This window comes from Lycium ferocissimum, chromosome 8 (assembly GCF_029784015.1).
Source record: "Lycium ferocissimum isolate CSIRO_LF1 chromosome 8, AGI_CSIRO_Lferr_CH_V1, whole genome shotgun sequence".
In the NCBI taxonomy this organism is placed as follows: Eukaryota; Viridiplantae; Streptophyta; class Magnoliopsida; order Solanales; family Solanaceae; genus Lycium; species Lycium ferocissimum.
Genome location: NC_081349.1, coordinates 31,480,694 through 31,500,017, shown reverse-complemented (window position 1 = coordinate 31,500,017; position 19,324 = coordinate 31,480,694). Strand labels below are relative to the sequence as shown.

The 19,324-nt window shown below is 35.1% G+C and overlaps 2 protein-coding genes across 2 annotated transcripts; one reads left to right on the top strand and one right to left on the bottom strand.

Moving 5' to 3' along the window:
* Positions 1-3,528: 3,528 nt before the first annotated feature.
* Positions 3,529-6,424, bottom strand: LOC132068023 (chlorophyll a-b binding protein 6A, chloroplastic-like). Its single transcript, XM_059461480.1, has 4 exons — positions 6,136-6,424; positions 5,526-5,628; positions 4,535-4,823; positions 3,529-3,773 (listed from the first exon to the last, which is right to left on the bottom strand). The coding sequence occupies exons 1-4, from the start codon at positions 6,327-6,329 to the stop codon at positions 3,619-3,621; spliced, it is 741 nt and encodes a 246-aa protein (XP_059317463.1). The 5' UTR covers positions 6,330-6,424; the 3' UTR covers positions 3,529-3,618.
* Positions 6,425-12,316: 5,892 nt separating this feature from the next.
* On the top strand, positions 12,317-17,875 carry LOC132068022 (uncharacterized). The gene is made up of 4 exons (XM_059461479.1): positions 12,317-12,471; positions 14,030-14,215; positions 15,018-15,057; positions 17,468-17,875. The coding sequence occupies exons 1-4, from the start codon at positions 12,469-12,471 to the stop codon at positions 17,551-17,553; spliced, it is 315 nt and encodes a 104-aa protein (XP_059317462.1). The 5' UTR covers positions 12,317-12,468; the 3' UTR covers positions 17,554-17,875.
* The last annotated feature ends 1,449 nt before the right edge of the window (positions 17,876-19,324 follow it).

Here is a 19,324-nt window from a genome sequence, read left to right as displayed (position 1 = left end):
TGTATATATAGTAGATGTTGAATTTCCTTTAACTTTTATATGTCTACTCCTTTATATTTTAAATAACCTTAGTGAAATTTTTTTGGCTCCGTCTTTGAGTCTAGTGATCGATAAAATGATTCGAAATCCGTCTATGTTGCCTGATGTTGTGGAAAGATAAAGGTTCCTTCATCCTTCGTTACAAATTTTCGAATTCAAGCCATTAAGTAGTGTGCATTATTGTTGACTTCTCTAGCAAATACTACTCTTTTACATTTCTTCGCATGCACCTGCAACAACATTCAAGAAATTCACATGTTCTAGTTTGATGCTTTATAAATTGCTTTGGCAGAAAAGATCCCCCAACACATAAATGATTGTTAGTTTAAGTTATGGATCATCATCTTTGATAAAATTACGTCCATTGCGAAAATACTGTTAAACAACTTTATGTAGTTTTTAACGGCTAACCCCGAAAATACTCTACTATGCTAATTCAAACTTTTTTTTTTTTTTTTTTTTGCTCTAATACCGTATGCTTCAAGAGGAAAACATGACTATTACGCTATCTATTGGATTATCATATCATACTTAACACGAAGAGATATATATTATTGTTGATAAATTTAAATTGATAATCTATTAAACTCGGTTTTTGTTCTTGCTAACATGCGTACACTGCTCCACTTTAAAAGAACAATACTTTTAAAATAAAATATTAGATTAATGTTAATTACAATGTGTGAAGAAAGTAGTACAAGAAAAAGAAGAAATCCGCCGCTAATACAAGTCAGTTTACTTTTTCTTTTGTGTCCCTAAAACTTATGCCCTGTGAAGTACAGCTCCTACTAGAACCCTAATACCCTAATTTTTCTGAACTATTAAAAAATGGACAAATAGAAACACAATGTTTAATTTTCTATTAGCTTTTCTAGTTGCACTCTTGCACGCCCGCACTTTTTGATTTAGTTCCCAATGATTTTTGGCAGCCTTTTTTTAAAGTTTCAATTAAGCCCTTTCGTATAAAAAGAAAAAAGGAAAAACTTTAAATCAAGTACCTTGAATTTCTATAGAATGATTTTCATTAGTTAGCTAGTGAACCCCATATTTGTTTCTTTTGGTGCCTTATAATTAGAGGCGATTTAAAATTTGAATTTTATAAATACAATGTTCTTATCATTGAACCTCTTATGTTTTTGAAATTATAGATTCAGAATATAATATTTATTGTAAATTTTAATTACCACCCCAAGGTTAATTTTATATCAGTCGTATATGTCTAGTTTGCTTGTTATCTTTCTTACCCCTTAACAAAACTGGAGTCTCTTAATTACCCCATTTTTCATCGGTTGAACAAGGTTAATTTTTATATCAATGGTATCTGTCTAGTTTGTTTTTATTAAGATTAAGACGTCTGAATCTGAATGCACATTTGAATGATTAAGATGTTACGAATGTTTGTTTTTCAATATCTGAATGTGCATAATGTATTTATTTAAACATAATAAATATACAATTCAAATTAAAAAGTAACTAAATAGTAGAAAATAAATACAAATTTAATTTAAAAAATATTACTATTTGATAAAATAAAAAAAATGAAACATTTATGTTCACTAGTTATGGTGGAGATGTTTTGTAGTCGTGGTGGGTGGTGAGTGGGGGTGGAGGGGTGAGTGGGTGGTGGGTGGTTGGGGTGAGGGGCGGGAGGTAGTGGGGGTGGGGTTGGTAGTGGGAGGTGGGGGTGGGTGGTGTGGGGTAGGGGTTGTTGGTGGGGAGTGGGGGTGGGGTTGATGGTGGGAGCAGTGGGGAGTGCGGGTGGGTGGTGTGGGATGGGGTTAGTGGTGGGGTGGGGGTAGTGGGGAGTGGGGGGTTGGAGCGGAGGGTGGGTGGGTGGTGGAGTGGGGTTGGGGTGGATCGGTAGGGTTGGAGTGGAGAGTGGGTGGGCGTGGGGTTGAGGTGGAAGGTTGGGGTTGGAGCTGGTGATAAAGAAATTTCATTTAAAAATATCTCTTAATGATATTAAGGCCTCATTTGTTGTAGGGATCTAGTAGCTCAGTTGGTTGACTACCTGAACTTTCACCTTGTTGGTGAGGGTTCGAATCCCCACGTTGTAATCCCTTCCCCATTTTCCCTTCCCCTACCCCCTATGTAATTAAAAAAAAAAAAAAAAGGCCTCATTTGTTTGCACTTAATGGAGGTCTGAATCTGAATGGTTCAGATCTTAAGCCATTAAGTGCATTTGTTTACATTAAGATCTAACAACTTATTTGGTCTAAATAGGTCTTAATCATTAAGATCTTGAACAAAGTTTGAATATCATTAAGAGGTATTTTGTATGGATAATTTTTTTTATCGCGCCTATCCCACCCCTTATAACAACCCCCACCACCCACCCCCTTCACCACCAATACCACCCCAACCCTACCTACCACCATAACCCACCCCTACCCACCTACCATCACCACCACTCGAACAACCCACCCACCACCACCACCCAACCCCCGCCCTACCCCCACCACCCACCTACGTTAGCCCCAATCATCACCACCCACCACCACCTTAACCCCCCACTCTAACCCAGGACCACCCAAACCACCACCACCCCCCCCCCCCCCCCACAACCCTTCACCTGCAACCCAAACCCCTAACCCTCCCACCACCACCTACCCACCCCTCACCCCCACCCACCTACCACCCCCGCACCCTACCCCACCCACCACCACACACTATCCCCACCCACTACTACTACAAAGCATCTCCACCATTACTACTAGCGAACATAAATATTTCAATTTTTTGTCAAATAATATTTTTATTTTATTAAAATTTGTATTTATTTTCTAATGTTTTGTTACTTTTTAAATTAAATTATATAATTATTATGTTTTAAAAAAATGTTATACACATTCAGATGTTGAAAAACAAACAGTCTTAATCATTTAGTGTTCAGATCTAGAGTCAACATCTTAATCATTCAGATGTGCATTCCGATTTAGACGTCTTAATCTTAATCTTAATTCAAGATCTTAATGATTAAAACCTATTCAGACTCAATAGGTGCTTAGATCTTAATGCAAACAAATATACTTAATGACTTAAGGTCTGAATCATTCAGATTCAGACTTCTAATAAGTGCAAACAAATGAGGCATACCCTTAACAATACTGGAGTCTCCGAGTAACAACTTAGGAAAGGTACAAAATTGACTCGCTTTATGCAAAAGTAACTCTCAAATTTCACTTGATTCCAAAGAGAACTATATAAAGCAAACAAGCTAAACTATGCTGAAGTGAAAACAAACTATAAACCAACAATAATTTCACATCCTTGTATTTTTAGTAAGGACATATTAACATGTTTCTATTGAACTCAATATTTTCGAAATGGACCATATATATTCGCACACGCATATGTTTGTGAATCTTGAAGACTAGTATGGGCATAGACTCATAATGTTGGACTGAAGATTAAGTTTGAATAATTCAACTCTAACAGATGGAAAGGAAATTAGATAGGCATAGCAACTTTTCTAGGCATAGACTAATAAGGATACACAAAAAGTCCATTTCATTACAAGTCTATGCGTACATGTGAGAGTTTTACAAGGTGTTTGGCTAATATACATCATAGTACAATTCAATTGGGTAAAATGCCTCTAGGGATAACAATATCCCCAATGTTGTTGTGCCATGGATCAGCCAAGTGAGTTGCCAAGTTCTCCAATGGTCCTGTTCCTGGGTATGCTGATTGTTGAACACAAAACCCAACAAATGCCAACAATGCAAGGCGACCTAACAACAGATAATCGTCCAAAAAAAGTAAAATTAATAGCATAAAAATAAGAAGGATGACCTGCTAGAATATATTAAAATTACACTGATAGTCTAAAAAGATATTTATAGAATCAGATCGCTTGTATAGTAATGAGTTTATGTTTGGTGCATTGACAACGTAAAGAACTTTTACACCGTCGGTTAAGTTGTTTTATAAAACTAGTAACTCTTTATACCAGGCCTCATTGTAACCTGGAAAATATATAGCTTTAACAAACTGCTATAACCTATAAAATTGCATTGGTAGTATGCAAATATTTACACTATATAAGTGTATATAACTTAAACTATATAGTAACGACAAGTAAATCTTTATGATAAGTACTTATCTCTGTGTCCCAATTTTGTAGTGTGTTTTCTTTTTTAGTCCATCCCCAAGAAAATGACACCATTCTATATTTTGAAGCATTTAACTTTCAAATTTGCATTTTACCCTCAATGAGATGATTGACATACACACACAAACGTCTATTATAACTTATTTTATACCAAAAGCTTCAAGTCTTTCTTTGTTTTTTTTTCAATTTCATGCCATGTGAGACAAGGTCACATAAAATGAAATGAAAAGAGTAATTGATAACCTAGTAAAGTACTATGTAATAATTAAGTAGCTATCACAAGTGAAACACTGATAGTAGTACCAATAAAATTCATATATATAAGTTAAATCCATTAAAAAAAATGTGAAATGCCTAAGAGGAGTGGGTTAATGTTCTCACCATTTTTGATTTCCTTGACTTTGAGTTCTTCAAATTTCTTAGGGTCCTTAGAGTAGCCCAATGGGTCAAAAGCTCCACCAGGGTACTTCTTCTTTTCTGGGTCCTTTTCCATACTCCTTTGGTGCTCTACAAAGGCAATGGCTAAAAATTCAATAACCAAAATAGTAGGAAGAGTGCCCCATGGAACAGGCTGGCCCAAATATGTAGCTTGTCCTCCAGGAACTGCGGCCCATTCTTGGGCCTTGACCCAATTGCCCAAGCCCAATGCCTCTGGAACTAGGATTCCTGGCTGCAAAGTTGCTCATGAATAAAAGCTATGTTAGAGAATTCAACGAATACGTATTTTTATGTTAGAGAAATTGATTAATGTAATATAAAGATCTCTTCTAAAATGTGGGCAGCCAGATGCAGTAAGCTACGCTATGCCCGAGGTTCTAAAATGTGTATATTTGTATATTTTTCTAACATTGTTTGTAAATCTCTTCTAAAATGTGATGTATGTCATAGAACAATGTACCTAGTTACATTGGTGAAACCGGGAATTTCGTTAAAAGTGTTCAAGCAGAGTAATATTTGACCGATACACGTTATATAATTTTATATATACACAGTATAATTTTCCGACAAAAGGTCTAATGTCCAAAATCTTAAAGGTAATGCAGAAAATTGCTCAAACATACTACTAAATGATGAAGTGTGTAAATATTACAGCAGAATTTCTTATTGATGTCATTTTGTTTTCCTTTTCGCATAAAGAGTTTAACTTCTATATGCATCGACAGTGGAAGAATTTTATATTGTTGTCACCAAAAACATTATTACATGGAGCTCTCCCTAAACAGGATTAATAACATATAAAATAGGGCGAAGTACCTGATACAACATGCTAAAATAAACAAATAATGTAAGGTTTTTTTAACATTATCGGTTTATATAAGTTATATCCTATCATAAAATAGCATCAGGAGGCATTAGAGAATAAGAAGCTTACAACAGCAAGCATAGCCCATCTGCAATGAATAAGTTCAGATTCTTTGTATCTCTCCAAATTTGAAGGTACTTCTCCTAAACCAAGTGGATCAAATCCAAAGTCTCTGCATTTATATATTTAGAAATTAGAACTTGCATAAAAAATCATAGTACAGATTGTAGTACAAATTATTTTTAGTTAAAGATATTTAACAAAGCCAAGGCGAATTCAGGATTTACAGCAATTTCAGGTTAATATACAATAATAACTGAGTTCACGGTCAAATATTTATAGATATTCAATAATTTCTTAATATATACATAAGGTCTGAACAAACGTTACTAAATCGTGTGAACCCGTAAATTGTGCTCTAAATCCTCCACTACAAATAGTCATTGAAAATTGTTCAACTCTCAAATATAAGTATCCTTCTTTCTGATACGTTTCAAAATGCCGACGTCTAAAGTTTAATGCCTATCAAACTTACTTTTCAACCAAAAATTTAATATTTTTCTCCTAATAATACATATATCAAATTAAAGCCTTAGACATCATATTCATATCATATCAAATATCGTCACATAAAATGAAACGAAAGAAGTACTGTACTATTTTAGGTGATGAAAATTACCCGGGGGCTGAGCCGTCGAGGTAGGAGGGACGGGGTTGGCCGGGCATCCACTCGGCCGACATGGTGAGACGTGACGTGGCATTGGTAGCTCCGGTGGACACGGGCACCGCCACGGCGAATTTAGACTTGGAAGAAGAGAGGACAGAGGGGCAAACTGCTGCTATTCCACAGCTCATCAATGTATTAGAAGCCATCTCTTCTTCCTTTTATAAATTAAAAAATGTTCAAAAAAATTTGAGATGAGTAGAGATTAGAAAATGGATATGAGAATGAAAAAGATGGTGTAAATTGTGGTGAGTATAAGGAAGAAGTTAGGGATATAGGCAAATCTGAATGTAGATAATTATTGGCTAGGGAGAATTGTTTCTGTTTTATGATTGGGCCACGTGGAAGATGAAGTGGATATTTTGAAGGATATGTGGTGGTGCTTTTGTGGCTGAGGTTGTCCTAGTTGGAGAAAAATATCACACGTGGGGTTCCACGATGAGTTAGACTATTGCCAACGTGGAAAATCTGGCATATTTTTCTATAGTGAGATGAAGAGAACCATCTTCAGTAATATAGTGTTCGCGTCAACTTGCGCACGCCTCAACTATTTTATTAGATGTAGTTGTAGTTTTTCACCAACAAGTGTACGGAATAATTCTTTCCAACCAAGACATAGACAGATAAGAAAAATCACCTTTTTTATCGATGAAGCGATTTGTATTCTAATCTCTTATGATTTTCAACCACTCTATTGGTTGTTATGCTACACCTTGAATTGCTTAAAGGGTACTTAGTTTTTGTCAACTAGGTAAAAAGGAAAAAACAGGCTATTGATTGGATAGTATTTTGCATGCAATTTCACTTGTGAGAATTGACACTTCCATACAGTGGCAGTTTTTCGCTATTAAGAATATGCTGAAGATCATGACTTGCTGTTGAGTTGCCACATCAGTGTGGGGATGAAAATTAACCTTTTAATATGGTTTTGGGCTGTCTTCGCCTCATGAACTAATTTTTGAGGTTGAGTTAGACTCAATATTTATTTTCTTATCATAGTATTAGCGTCAGACCCATTCCAATTCTTGATTTACTCGATATTGAACCTCATATTAATTATATTTTCACCGCTCCTGTTCCAGTCCTGAGTGTGCGAGGGGCTTTTGAGTTCCCACATTAATGTGGGAGATCGATTTGCAAGTGTTCCCATTAATTTTCGTTCTGACAAAAAAGTTTCATATACCCCCAACAATGAACTTTGTTTTTTTCTTTCTTTTGAAGTTTATATGCTATTATTAGATCCATGTAGTTCATTGGTGTTGGTGAATATACCACAAATTATTACAGTTGAAAATATAAATAAAATGAAGAAAAATAAATAAATATTCTTCAAGCAGAAGCGCGGATATCTCGCTCTCTTTAAGGAGATTTAAGCCCACTGCGGCATAATCTTCACCGTCTGCCGCAAGATAACTCTAACTTATCCCCCAAGATAACCCCGTCAATGTCGTATGACTCAAATAACTCCGGACTAGTTAAAGAGTCCAAAGCTCCACCATAAGAACACCTTCCTTCAACCCAAAATTACTCTCTTTTGTAGTGACTAAAAGTTGGAGAGTTAGAATATTTTTCTTTCTCTCAACTATCTCTTTCTCAACACACCAACCACAAAATATAAACACAACATAATATTTCTCATCCACTCTCATCTACTTTTTTTTTTTTCACTCCAACACAAGAAGGAAAACATCCTTTATGTAGGTGCAAGATTTCTTCCACAAGTAAATGTCAAGAAAGTGGATGAGTTATTTGAGGTTTAATGGGGTAATTAGTAGGAGATAATGCTTTTGGGGTTACAAGAAAATTATGGCCACATTCAACCATATTCAATGTAAGAAATGAAACCACTTTTAGCCATTTATATGGCCACTAACGTGTATAACAAATGCGGCACATTGTGGTTCTTAAACATGAGCCACCTTAATATAATTTTATAATATTACAATGCTCAAAATGACCAACAATCCCCCAAGCATTTTAATGTTATAATAAGAGAGTTATCACCAACTTAGTTGAAGGGAGACTATTATGCATGATGAAGGTATGCTCTGCATTGAACCTCCACTTAGTAAAACAGTAATCCGTACTCCAGAGTCAGTAGTGTGTTCCACATTGAACTATGACTGCTTAAGGGAAATAAAGTACCACTGCTTACACATAATAATCAAGGTGTTGACATAAGCTTTAATAGCTGGCACATTACGGCCTTGTGCTATCCCGATTTCATGAGTGCTTCTGAGAATGATCCCAATTCTCATAGGAAGCGGCCTACTTCTACACTCACATAGGTGAAATCTGTCAAGGGTGCTTCTGTAACTTAACACCCCGCTCATACGAGCTACAGCATTTCATTAAGAGTTTATAAACTCAACCTCTAGAAACTGTTATAGAATAAGGCACTCACACCATAGGGAGGGAATAAATAAAATAGTGCATTTTTTCACAAGAAGTCATCATATAATTCATTTTTTCCCATTGAACCTCGTTATAGGATCTCTAGTCTCCAGGTTGGATTTCCTCATATACGACTCATGAATTTATGGGCTTCGATCCCATCCCCCTCGATGTGCTTTAGACCCGCTTGTAAAGGGCTTTGTCTACAAATCTGCAAGATTATCACAAATTTACACGATCAAGAATATTTATGATATACCAATTTTCACAAATGATCTCGCAGTATTATATGTTCTCCTCATGGGTATGAATTTACCGTTGTGATAACGGTATTGAACTCTATCAATAATATTTGTGCTATAACAATAAATCAAAGTTAGAGGATTGATTTCTCAAAGCCTCCATGGTAGAGTTAGTAATAATATTTTTTCAACAAATAGCACCAAGTATTCTTATCTGCATAAAATAAATCTTCGAGTACGACAGGATATTTTTTCTTATAAAACAAGCCACAAATTTTCTTACCAAGTATATATACCAGGTTTGCTTGTACCTGCTAAGTACTTTTACTATACACACAATATCAGGCCAAGTGCAGACAGTCACATATCTCATATTTAGGCTAGCATATTCCTTAGTTTTTTGATTTATCACAAATTTTAACTTTGAATTGGAAATTAATAAACACATAATCAAAAGGAATCAACACGTGTACAATCCACAAAATTGTACTTCACAATTTCCTCAACACAATGTGACTGGTTACGAAAAGTTTTATCACATATTTTTTTATATTTTTCATTCCAAGAATGAAATTGCCTCACTCAAATTTCTCACTTCAAAATGGCTGCTACCATATTTTTTGTTTAATTTAACAACACTAATGTTAGAGCCAAAGATCAACAAATGATCAAATATTGAGGCAAAATAACATGTGAATTTTTGAAGATTAGTACATGCACTTGCCACTCTTTTTAAGACATTCTCAAAGATGCAGAAATCACTTTTCATGATAGATATTTTTCTCACTTCTTTAGCTCCCACTATTTTGAGAATTTAAATAACAATTTATGCTCTTGAAAAGTAGTATCACTTTATTCATAAAAATATAAGGTAAAATGTTTTTTTACCTTTCCTCCGCTTGAGTTGAACAAGTAGAAAAAAAAAATACTTTACCCTTCCACCTCTTAAAGAGATCTAGCGACGCCGAAGCGGAATGATGTTAATATCTCCTATCTTGATATCCGCGATTTTTCAAACTGTAACAAAGTTAAATCTCCTTAAAATTGTTGGTGAATATACCACAAATTATTACAATAAAACATAAATAAAATGAAGAAAATAAGTAAATATTCTTCAGGCTGAGGCGCGGATATCTCGCTCTCTTTAAGGATATTTAAGCCCAGTGCGGCATAATCTTCACCGGTCCAAAGAGTATAACTCTGACTTGTCCCCTCCAGGATACAACAGCCTGTCACTGTCATATGACTCAAACAACTCCGGACTAGTTGAAGAGTCCAAAGCTCCACCATAAGAACACCTTCCTTCAACACAAAATTACTCGCTTTTGTAGTGACTAAGTTGGAGAGTTGGAATATTTTTCTTTCTCTCAACTATCTCTTTATCAACACACCAACCTCAAAATATAAACACAATATAATATTTCTCATCAACTCCTCATCTACTTTTTTTTTTTTTTCACTCCAACACAAGAAGGAAAACATCCTTTATGTAGGTGTAAGATTTCTTCCACAAGTAAATGTCAAGAAAGTGGATGAGTTATTTGAGGTTTAATGGGGTAATTAGTAAGAGATAATGCTTTTGGGGTTACGAGAAAATTATGGCCACATTCAACCATATTCAATGTAAGAAATGAAATCACTTCTAGCTATTTATATGGCCACTAACGTGTATAACAAATGCAGCACACTGTGGTTCTTAAACATGAGCCACCCTAATATAATTTTATAATATTAAAATGCTCAAAATGACCAACAATTGGTTTTTTGTCTAAAGTGTTAAATCCATGTTAATTTGCAGTGCAACTGAGGTGAGGTTTTGTTCAGTCAAAATAGACATCTAGACAGAAGATTTCTTGCAGGTTAACCTAATATATTTAAAACTCATGGCAATACAATGTTTACTTATAGACACTTCAAAGGCTCGAATTTCAATCATATGAACTTATCCACATAGTACAATTTACCAACTACCTCTTACATCTGCTGATAATGTAAATAATCACCACATAAGATAAATGTCGGGTAGCACGTCGATCAGTTTGATAAGATCCATTCACTTAGCAACTTCTTAGGATGGAATAGCTTTAAAAGTAAATGGTGTTGAGGGTGAAACTAGGAAAGATTTGCGGTGATATCTAGGCACTCAGAAACGAGGAAGGGCGTAATAATTGACGAGTTAAAAATAAGCATCATCCTGAAATTACCAAGTAGGACAACCTTTGGAACTACTGTTAAATTTATGACGTTAGATTAACAAGGTTATCCCAATTATAATTCCGAGATTATAATCTCACCTTCTAAATGAGATAAACAAAATCTTAAGATTCTATTATAAATTTTCTATTATAAATTTTACCTTGGTTTTAGCTAATACCTACCGTTAAACACTAGTCAAATTTAGTCCCAAATTCTATACTGGATAACCCCCAAACCCCTGTAATCAAACGACCCCTTCAGCCTTCGTGAAACAGAGTTACTTGATACTCATCCTAGTGAATGATAAAAATTACAGATAAAATAATCGAGGTACATACAAACTGACCCTGACACTACCACATTAAAAGAAAGAACTTATTCGTTTTAGCACATAAAATAGGTTCACATAAGTTTCTCATTTTGTCAAGTAAAAGTGTTTGAAGTTTATGTCAAGAAAATAAAAAAGAATTTTAAGTATTAGGTGCAAAACAATGATATAATCTCAATCTTAAAGGGCCATAATCGTGCATTACTCATAAATGCCAAGGTCAAATTGATATATTCTCAATCTTATCGGGCTAAATTCCATTTAACGCCTTTACTTTGCCACTCAAAAAACCTGACATTCCCATCCACTTAGCAGTATCTTAAGATGGCATAGCCTTGAAAGTGAATAACGAGGTTCAGACAAAGAAGATTTATGGGGATACCCAGGCAGGCAAGGAAAGGCATATTAATCGACAAGTACTTCGGAAAAATAAGCATTCGAAAATTCTTGAATTGAACAACCTTTCGGCTTGATATTGGATCCACGTCGTTTGGTTAAAAACAAAGGCTATCCCAATATGATCCGGGGATTATAATCCCACTTCTATATAACATAGATAATCTCCAGATTCTGATATAAATTCTTTCTTGATTTTAGCTAAACCCCACATTCAAAATACTATAACAAATTTAGTCCCAAAATTTATACTGGTATGACCCCCTAATCCCTGAAACCAAACGGTCCCTTAACTCTTTGTGAGACAAAGTTACTCGATACTTGTGATGGTAAGAGATAACATATACCTGATGAAATAATCGAGGTACGTGTAAACTGATCCTAACACCACCGACATTTAAAAAGTTTTTTTTTTCCTAGGGACAAAAGTTTTTCATTTTGTCAAGTGAAAGTGCTTGAAATTTATGTTAAAGAAAAATAAAAAGAATTTAGTACAAGGTGCAAAACAATAGGGACAAAGTTTAGCATAAAAATTTAAATACTGCAAGTTTCATTTAGTCATAAATATGAGGGGCAAATCGATATATTCTCAATCTTAAAGGGCTAAATTCCTATTTAAGTGCTTAACTTTGCCACTTAAAAACCCGACAATAGCTTCATCAAGAACACAACTGGCAAAGATCATCATTTTTTTGACTACAACAAGAATAATAATCACCGACAATAAACACCATGGTTTGTTCTTTAATTTCACTTTTAATTGTTTCAATTTTTTGTCATCCCCATTTTGCATTCTTGATTTTTTTCTTATATATTATGATCTCTTTGTGTGTGTGTGTGTGTGTGTGTTTCAGTATAGATATATGCCATGATTTTATCTCCATTTTGGTGCTTTATATATCTAGTTCCCCATTTAATTGTTTCAGTTTTTTGTCAATGCCCATTTTTTATTCTTGAATTTTCTTATCAATTTTGATCTCTCTCTGTGTGTGTATTTTTTTTTCAGTAAAGGTATATGCCATAATTTTATCTCCATTTTTCTGTTCATATATCTAGCTGATTTGGGTCTACTTATTTTCTTTGTATAATTCCTGGAAATGGTCACATGGGTTTTTTTTTTTTTTTTGGGAGGGGGAGGACTTAGGGCGTGTTTGGCCATGAAGTTTGTGAAATTTGAAGAAAGTAGTTTTTGTTTTTAAAGTGAAAAATTGTATTTGGAAATTGGAGTTGTGTTTGGCTGTGAATACAAATTGGTGTTGTTTTTTTTATTTTTGTGAGTGATTTGGAGTGAAAAGAAAACAACTTTTTGGTGTTTTCAAATTCTGAAATTCAACTTGAATTCCGGAATTTTATGGCCGAACATGATTTCCAGAATTTAACTCCGGAAAAAAGTGAAAATTTAATGGCCAAACGGCTGCTTAATTTTCTCCCATGAAATGTTTGTCTAATTGTGTCAATGGATTAGTTTGATCTAAAACTTGAGATAATGGTTGTAAACCGAAAAAGGATTCATTTTTAGTTGTTAATGGAGTTGAGGTTACCGAATTCTGAGGAGTTGGTATCAATTTTATCTCCATTTGCTGTTCATATATCTAGTTGGTTTAGGTCTACTTCCTTTGCTCACCTGGGGTTTGGGGGGAATTAATATTCTCCAATTTACTATTTGCGACAATTGATTAGTTCGATGTCACAAAAAAAAAATATATATATATATATATATATAGTTCGATTCAAGAAATGAGATAATGGGTGTAAACCGAGAAAAGGATTCATAAGTAGTTGTTAATGGAGTTGAGGTTATCAAATTCGAAGGAGCCAGTATCAATTTTATCTCCATTTTGCTGCTCATGTATCTAGTTGATTTGGGTCTACTTCTTTTCACTGTATAATTCTGTCTGGGGAGCCTTGGGTAATTGGTAAAGTTGCTGCCATGTGACCAGGAGATCACGGGTTCGAGCCGTGGAAACAGCCTCTTGCAAAAATGCAGGGTAAGCCTGCGTACAATAGACCCTTGTGGTCCGGCCTTTCCCCGGACCTCGCGCATAGCGGGTGCTTAGTGCACCGGGCTGCCCTTTTTAATTCTGCCTGGGGTTTGGTGTGGGGAAAACTGAAATTTCTCCGTGAACTACATGGATCTATATGATAGCATATAAACCTAAAAACTAATGGAAACACTACTGGGTATTATAATATATTTATGTGTATTTGAACTTCAATAGCATAGGTAAGTATTGAGAAAATTATTTATATTTTGTCAACCGATTTGTTCTTTAATTTCTTTTTGTGTATGCAGGCAATGTATATCCGTGTGAAGCGTAATAAGACCACCTACTTCATTCAATGTGACCCAACCGAGGCAATTCTACAAATAAAGGAGAAATTATTTAACCTCATTGATCAACCTGTTAATGATCAGCGATTAATCCTGATGCCAGCTGGAGACGTGTTGGAAGACTCAAAGTCCCTAGCTGATCAGAAAGTAAACTGTCCATCTTTATCATCATTATTTTTCAAAATATCGTATGAGAAATTGGTACAACTAGAAAATTATCCTGTCGTCTAGTATTTTGGGTAATCAGCAGATTCTACTCCTATTGCCAATGACCCGTCCAACTTTCCCTTTTGGGTTGTTCCAACACTGGTGTCGACATTCTTTAAAAGGAATTTTTTCTTTTAGCTTTGAACACTCTTTTTAATATCATATTAACAACAAACGTAATATGGAAGCTCTTTTAAGGAATCAACCTGTTGATGTGAATGACTATGTACATTTGAGGATTTTTAGTTTCTTTTCGGTGCACCCAATGAAGTTCTAGTGTGTATAAAAGATTGGGTTTTCTTTCTTTTCTGGATGATGGTAGTGTCTTGGTCAGCTTGCATATCTCTCGACTTCGGTATTGGGTAACTCTACCTACCAAGGCTTAGGCAGATGGGACGAAATCACTAGTGCTTTTTTGCCTCTGCTGGAAAAGATTGTTTTTTTTGGTACTTTTTTCAAAAGGTTGGGTGTTGTTCATAGAGAATTATATTATGTTGTAGATTCTCTAACTTTTAGTATAGTGCTTATGTATGGTAGTTTTTTCCCCACTATTCTAAAATTATTACCTTATAAAAAGAAGGGAGCTCTTTTAACTTTTAAGTCATATGAGTATACACTAATAACAAGAAAGAAGTCCATGAGGTTCTTGAAATATTTTTCTCAAGCAAATAATCCCATACTTCTTTATTTAATCTAAGTTTATGGCTTGATTTTTTGTTTAATGTTTTTGAACACTTTTCAGGTTGAAAATGACGCTGTGGTGGCGCTGACTCTGAGAAAAGGTTCTCTTCACTTCTGCATTTGTCTTTTCCCAGTTTTAGTGGAAATTTCTATATTTGATTAGCTGATAATTTTGTTTCTTTTTTTGTTCTTGACTGCCTTTCATCCCTTCAGGCCCCAAAGTATTTTTATGTTACTACCAAGTATCACCACTTGGCAAGAAATGCTCAAGATGAATGCACCTTTTCTTTCGTACAAGTAATCATTGGTTGTCTTTGTCTTCTAGTCATTGACCCATTTCTTATTTAGATTAGAAAAACCGTACTCAAGAATCACCTTAGAGAAATCTAGGGAAATTAGCCACAAAAGCTGATAGGTATAGATTTGGGAAGATATACCGTAAGAATGTGTGGAAATACATGACAATCATGAAGAAAGCAAATGAGTACTTAGGTGTAATATCAAGAAATGATGATAATAAAGCAATTGCACTACCGAGAGAAAATTACACGTAAAGCTAAAAACATCAGTTAATGGTTGAGCTCCACTTAGCTCGTATTTTGGATATCACTGTTGACATATTCTTAGTTTGATGCACAAACAGAAATATCAACTTCTGACTAGAGCTTGAAACAATTAAATTGAAGACATAGGAGAGTAATACGTGGGATGCAACTGCAATTTCACAAGGAAAGGAAAAGTTGTGAAATATTTTAACTCAACAAACACGAGTGGAGATTGACTGGAGACAACTGTGTGTAACCAGAGTGAAGATGGAAATACTGAGGAAGGGGAATCCCTGAATCAACATTATTGAGAAAATGGTTATAAACTGAATAAAAGAACAAGAGCATAGCTCATTTGGAGTGAGCTGGAAAAAAAGCGTGACAAGCGGGTAGGTTTACCCTTGTTACTTCGTAATGGCTGAGTGGAATAGTACACTTTACCGTGCTTTCTCATCTTACATAAGCTCCGGAGTTGCGATGAATATGTTTGTAGCATCAGTTCAAGGAGTTTAATCTTCCTTTTAGACTTCAAGGAGTTTATATGTTGAGTAAGAAACGAGTCTTTAGGTAGGCAGAAAGTCTATTGAAGAGCTTCCTTTCACATTAAGTTGATATGTTATGGCTATTGGCTCATTAATTTAAAGTGAATTCTTTGTTCATCATTATCCAAATTGAAAAAAAGGAATTTTCAACGTAGTAAAAAGAAAATAAGACCTGTGTAAGTGGAAGTGAGGGAATACTAGCTTTTTATATTTCATCACATGCTTTACTTGGATCTTGAGGTCTAAGTGAGGAAAATAGTGAGTGGAGCAAAAAATCAGAATAGCTGCATATCTTTTTCGTATTGATGGGAAATGATAGCGCATGCGCTTATTTCATTTGGATTAACTGGAATTTTTGGTGATTTATTTTTACTATAATTGATCCAGGAATGTGGTTAGACTAAAAATACATCACTAGGAAAATTGGCTTATTATTGATACAATGACTACGTAGCAGAGACACTGAGAATTATTGTGTTGTGTCTTTCAAGACGAAGGCATCTGATGCATAATATTGGTTTCCTTCACTAAAGGGCTCCTCTTTCTTGTCCTTTGCCGCCTCTTTAACAAGAAGTCCAACTTCTTGTTTGTTCTGTTTGTTCACTTTTTCTTGTTGTGTGTCACTTGGTGTAAAGAAGAAGAAAAAAAGATGTTGTCCCACTTAATCACTCCTACAACATTCCTGTTCATCCATATTTCAGAATAGCTGCATTATGCATTTTGATGAAGTATTCATTGGCTAGAGAAGTATCAACCTCTATAGGTTACATTTGGACTTGATCTTATCTTGGAACTGGAACTGTCACGGCCCAAGCCCATGACATGTATTGTCCATTTTGACCCAACAGGTCTCTCGGATTTGTCCCTTAGGCTACGCCATCATCGAGCCCAAGAACGTGTGTACCATGTGAACTTGTGTGATGCTTCATAACGCTCTTCGCTTTCCTCCTCCCATTTCGACCTTGGATTCGCTTAAGGTATCATGTGCACCTTTTTTTAGAAACTTGTCAGCCTAGAAGCCTGCAAGTCCTTCTCTATGACCGCCCTTGTCAGCCTGCCCTCCATCATGAGCGTCACATGCGCCATTTGAATTTCTATCTAGATCCAATCTTGGACTGGAATCGTTTGAACTTTTATCTAGTCAAATACTTGAATGCTATTGCAATTTAGTGGGATGCAGGTACTCATGCAGTCTTGCATGTCCAAAATTACAAGACATTTTAAAAGGAAAACGTTGGTTGCTATGGTGATTTTGAGTTGAAAATCGTTTAGCTTTTTGGTTGTGATCTTCATGTTCTCCTACAGCTTCTTAACTTTTGAAATTTGCATTGGATTTTATACTACTATGTTCTAACTTATGGCTTTATGATATGCATTTTGATTGATCTTTGCTCGTTATAACCGTGCATATTTCCTGCTTTTAGATGACAATGAATTCGAGGATGTAAATATCGTGAAACCAAATGACTTTTACCAGCCCCGCGATTCAGAAGGTGGTGCAAATTGGTGATACACATTCTGGGAACATCAAATCCTCAAGAAAGATCTGTATACTTGTACACTTTGGATCAAGGCAATTGATTTCCCTGCATTTGGTTTGGTCAAAATACTGAGATAGGGTCGAGTTCATGCATGATAGTTTGTGATATAGTCGTGATTAGCACGATAGACACTGTTCAAGAGAACCTTTTTTTTTTTTTTTTTTCACAATGACGAGCTAAGATAGAGATCGATAAATTTCTGCATCAAGAATTTCTTTTTTCCTTTTTAGTGGGATTAAAGTTTTTATGGATGTATGAAAATTGCTGGCCAAGTGTGTGATTTGTCTTGTACCTTTATCTTCTTGGTTGCATGACCCCCCAAGGCTGTTCAAAATTGAACTGTACCGATAGCCCGAAGGTCCTGAACCAAAAAAATGTTATGGTTTCGGTTATCAGATTAACGGTTCGGGAACTGTTTGGAATTATATGACTAATGGGCTATCGGTCCGGGTATAGGTTTGCCCAACTGTACAATGATTTTTTTTGGCTTTAGAACATAGTGCTTAAATTAAAACTTCTTATGTGTCTCGACGCCCTTAGACCCCGATAAATGGACAAATTCCTTTTCTTAGAATGTAAATTTACATTGGCACCATGGTCTGTACTCTTTTAAGAATTTTGACCATGAAACATATTAGTTACTTATACAATAACAAATTGTGCCGCTATTTATTTTACGCAGATCTTAATGTTTGGCTAAAAATCCCTAGGATAATTGAATTCATAAATTATGGTCAACAAACAATACGGGCCGCCAGATACATCGGCCAAGGTTTCATGATTACCCTGTCTAGATAAAATTATTTGACTTCCATTGAGTTTATGAGTTAGTACGTTAATTAGCAGATCTAAATGTGTCCAGATATTGCCTTAAGTTCATATTAACAGTTATTAATTCTGCATTAACCATTGTTTTTCCATTCGGAAATCCTTAACTTAAGACGTTCTAACACCAAGAAATGTGGTGCTACCAATGTGATCTCTTCATCCTTAACCTAATTTTTCGGGTTTAAGCCTCGGCAATAAAAGAACTTCTATTAGGGAGTCCTTCCCCGTAATAAAAAGAATCAGTTCGAGAAGGTTCAATTGGTCGAGCCTGTTCTCCATTTTCATGTTGATGCATTGTTAACTTTGTATGCCATTCCATTGTAAATAGATAATCTTTGGATTGATTAAGCCAATTTTTCGAAAGTAGGCGGGTAAAGAGGGGTACTTCAGTTCAGGACCTCGTAATAACAAAGAATGAATGTGTTAACTATTAGCAAGAGTAGAAACTGCAGCAAGCTTTGACGCAAGAAATGATCTCTCTAGTGCATAAATGGTTGTGAGTCACATATTTGGATTAGTCGAACCAGCGGATATTGAATATTGAAGTGATTTAGTTTGATGCCCAATCACTGAATATTGAAGTGATTTAGTTTGATGCCCAATCATGAGAGACTAGAGTTCAAATCACAACATTGACGGAGTGATTTTTTGGGAAGAATTACCTCGTATTCATGTTGGTGAAAGATAGCACTAATCAAATAAAATAGTCGAGGTATGCATAAGTTAACCGAACTCCACCATTATTATTAGATATTCAATATATTATGGGATAACTACATGGCATAACTAACTCTACCACATATTTATATTTAGTAGCTATAGTTTAAAATAATTACATCTCATAGCTAATTATAATATGTTAAATACAACTTATAGCTACATATATATACAAAGTAGAATATCCCATACCAC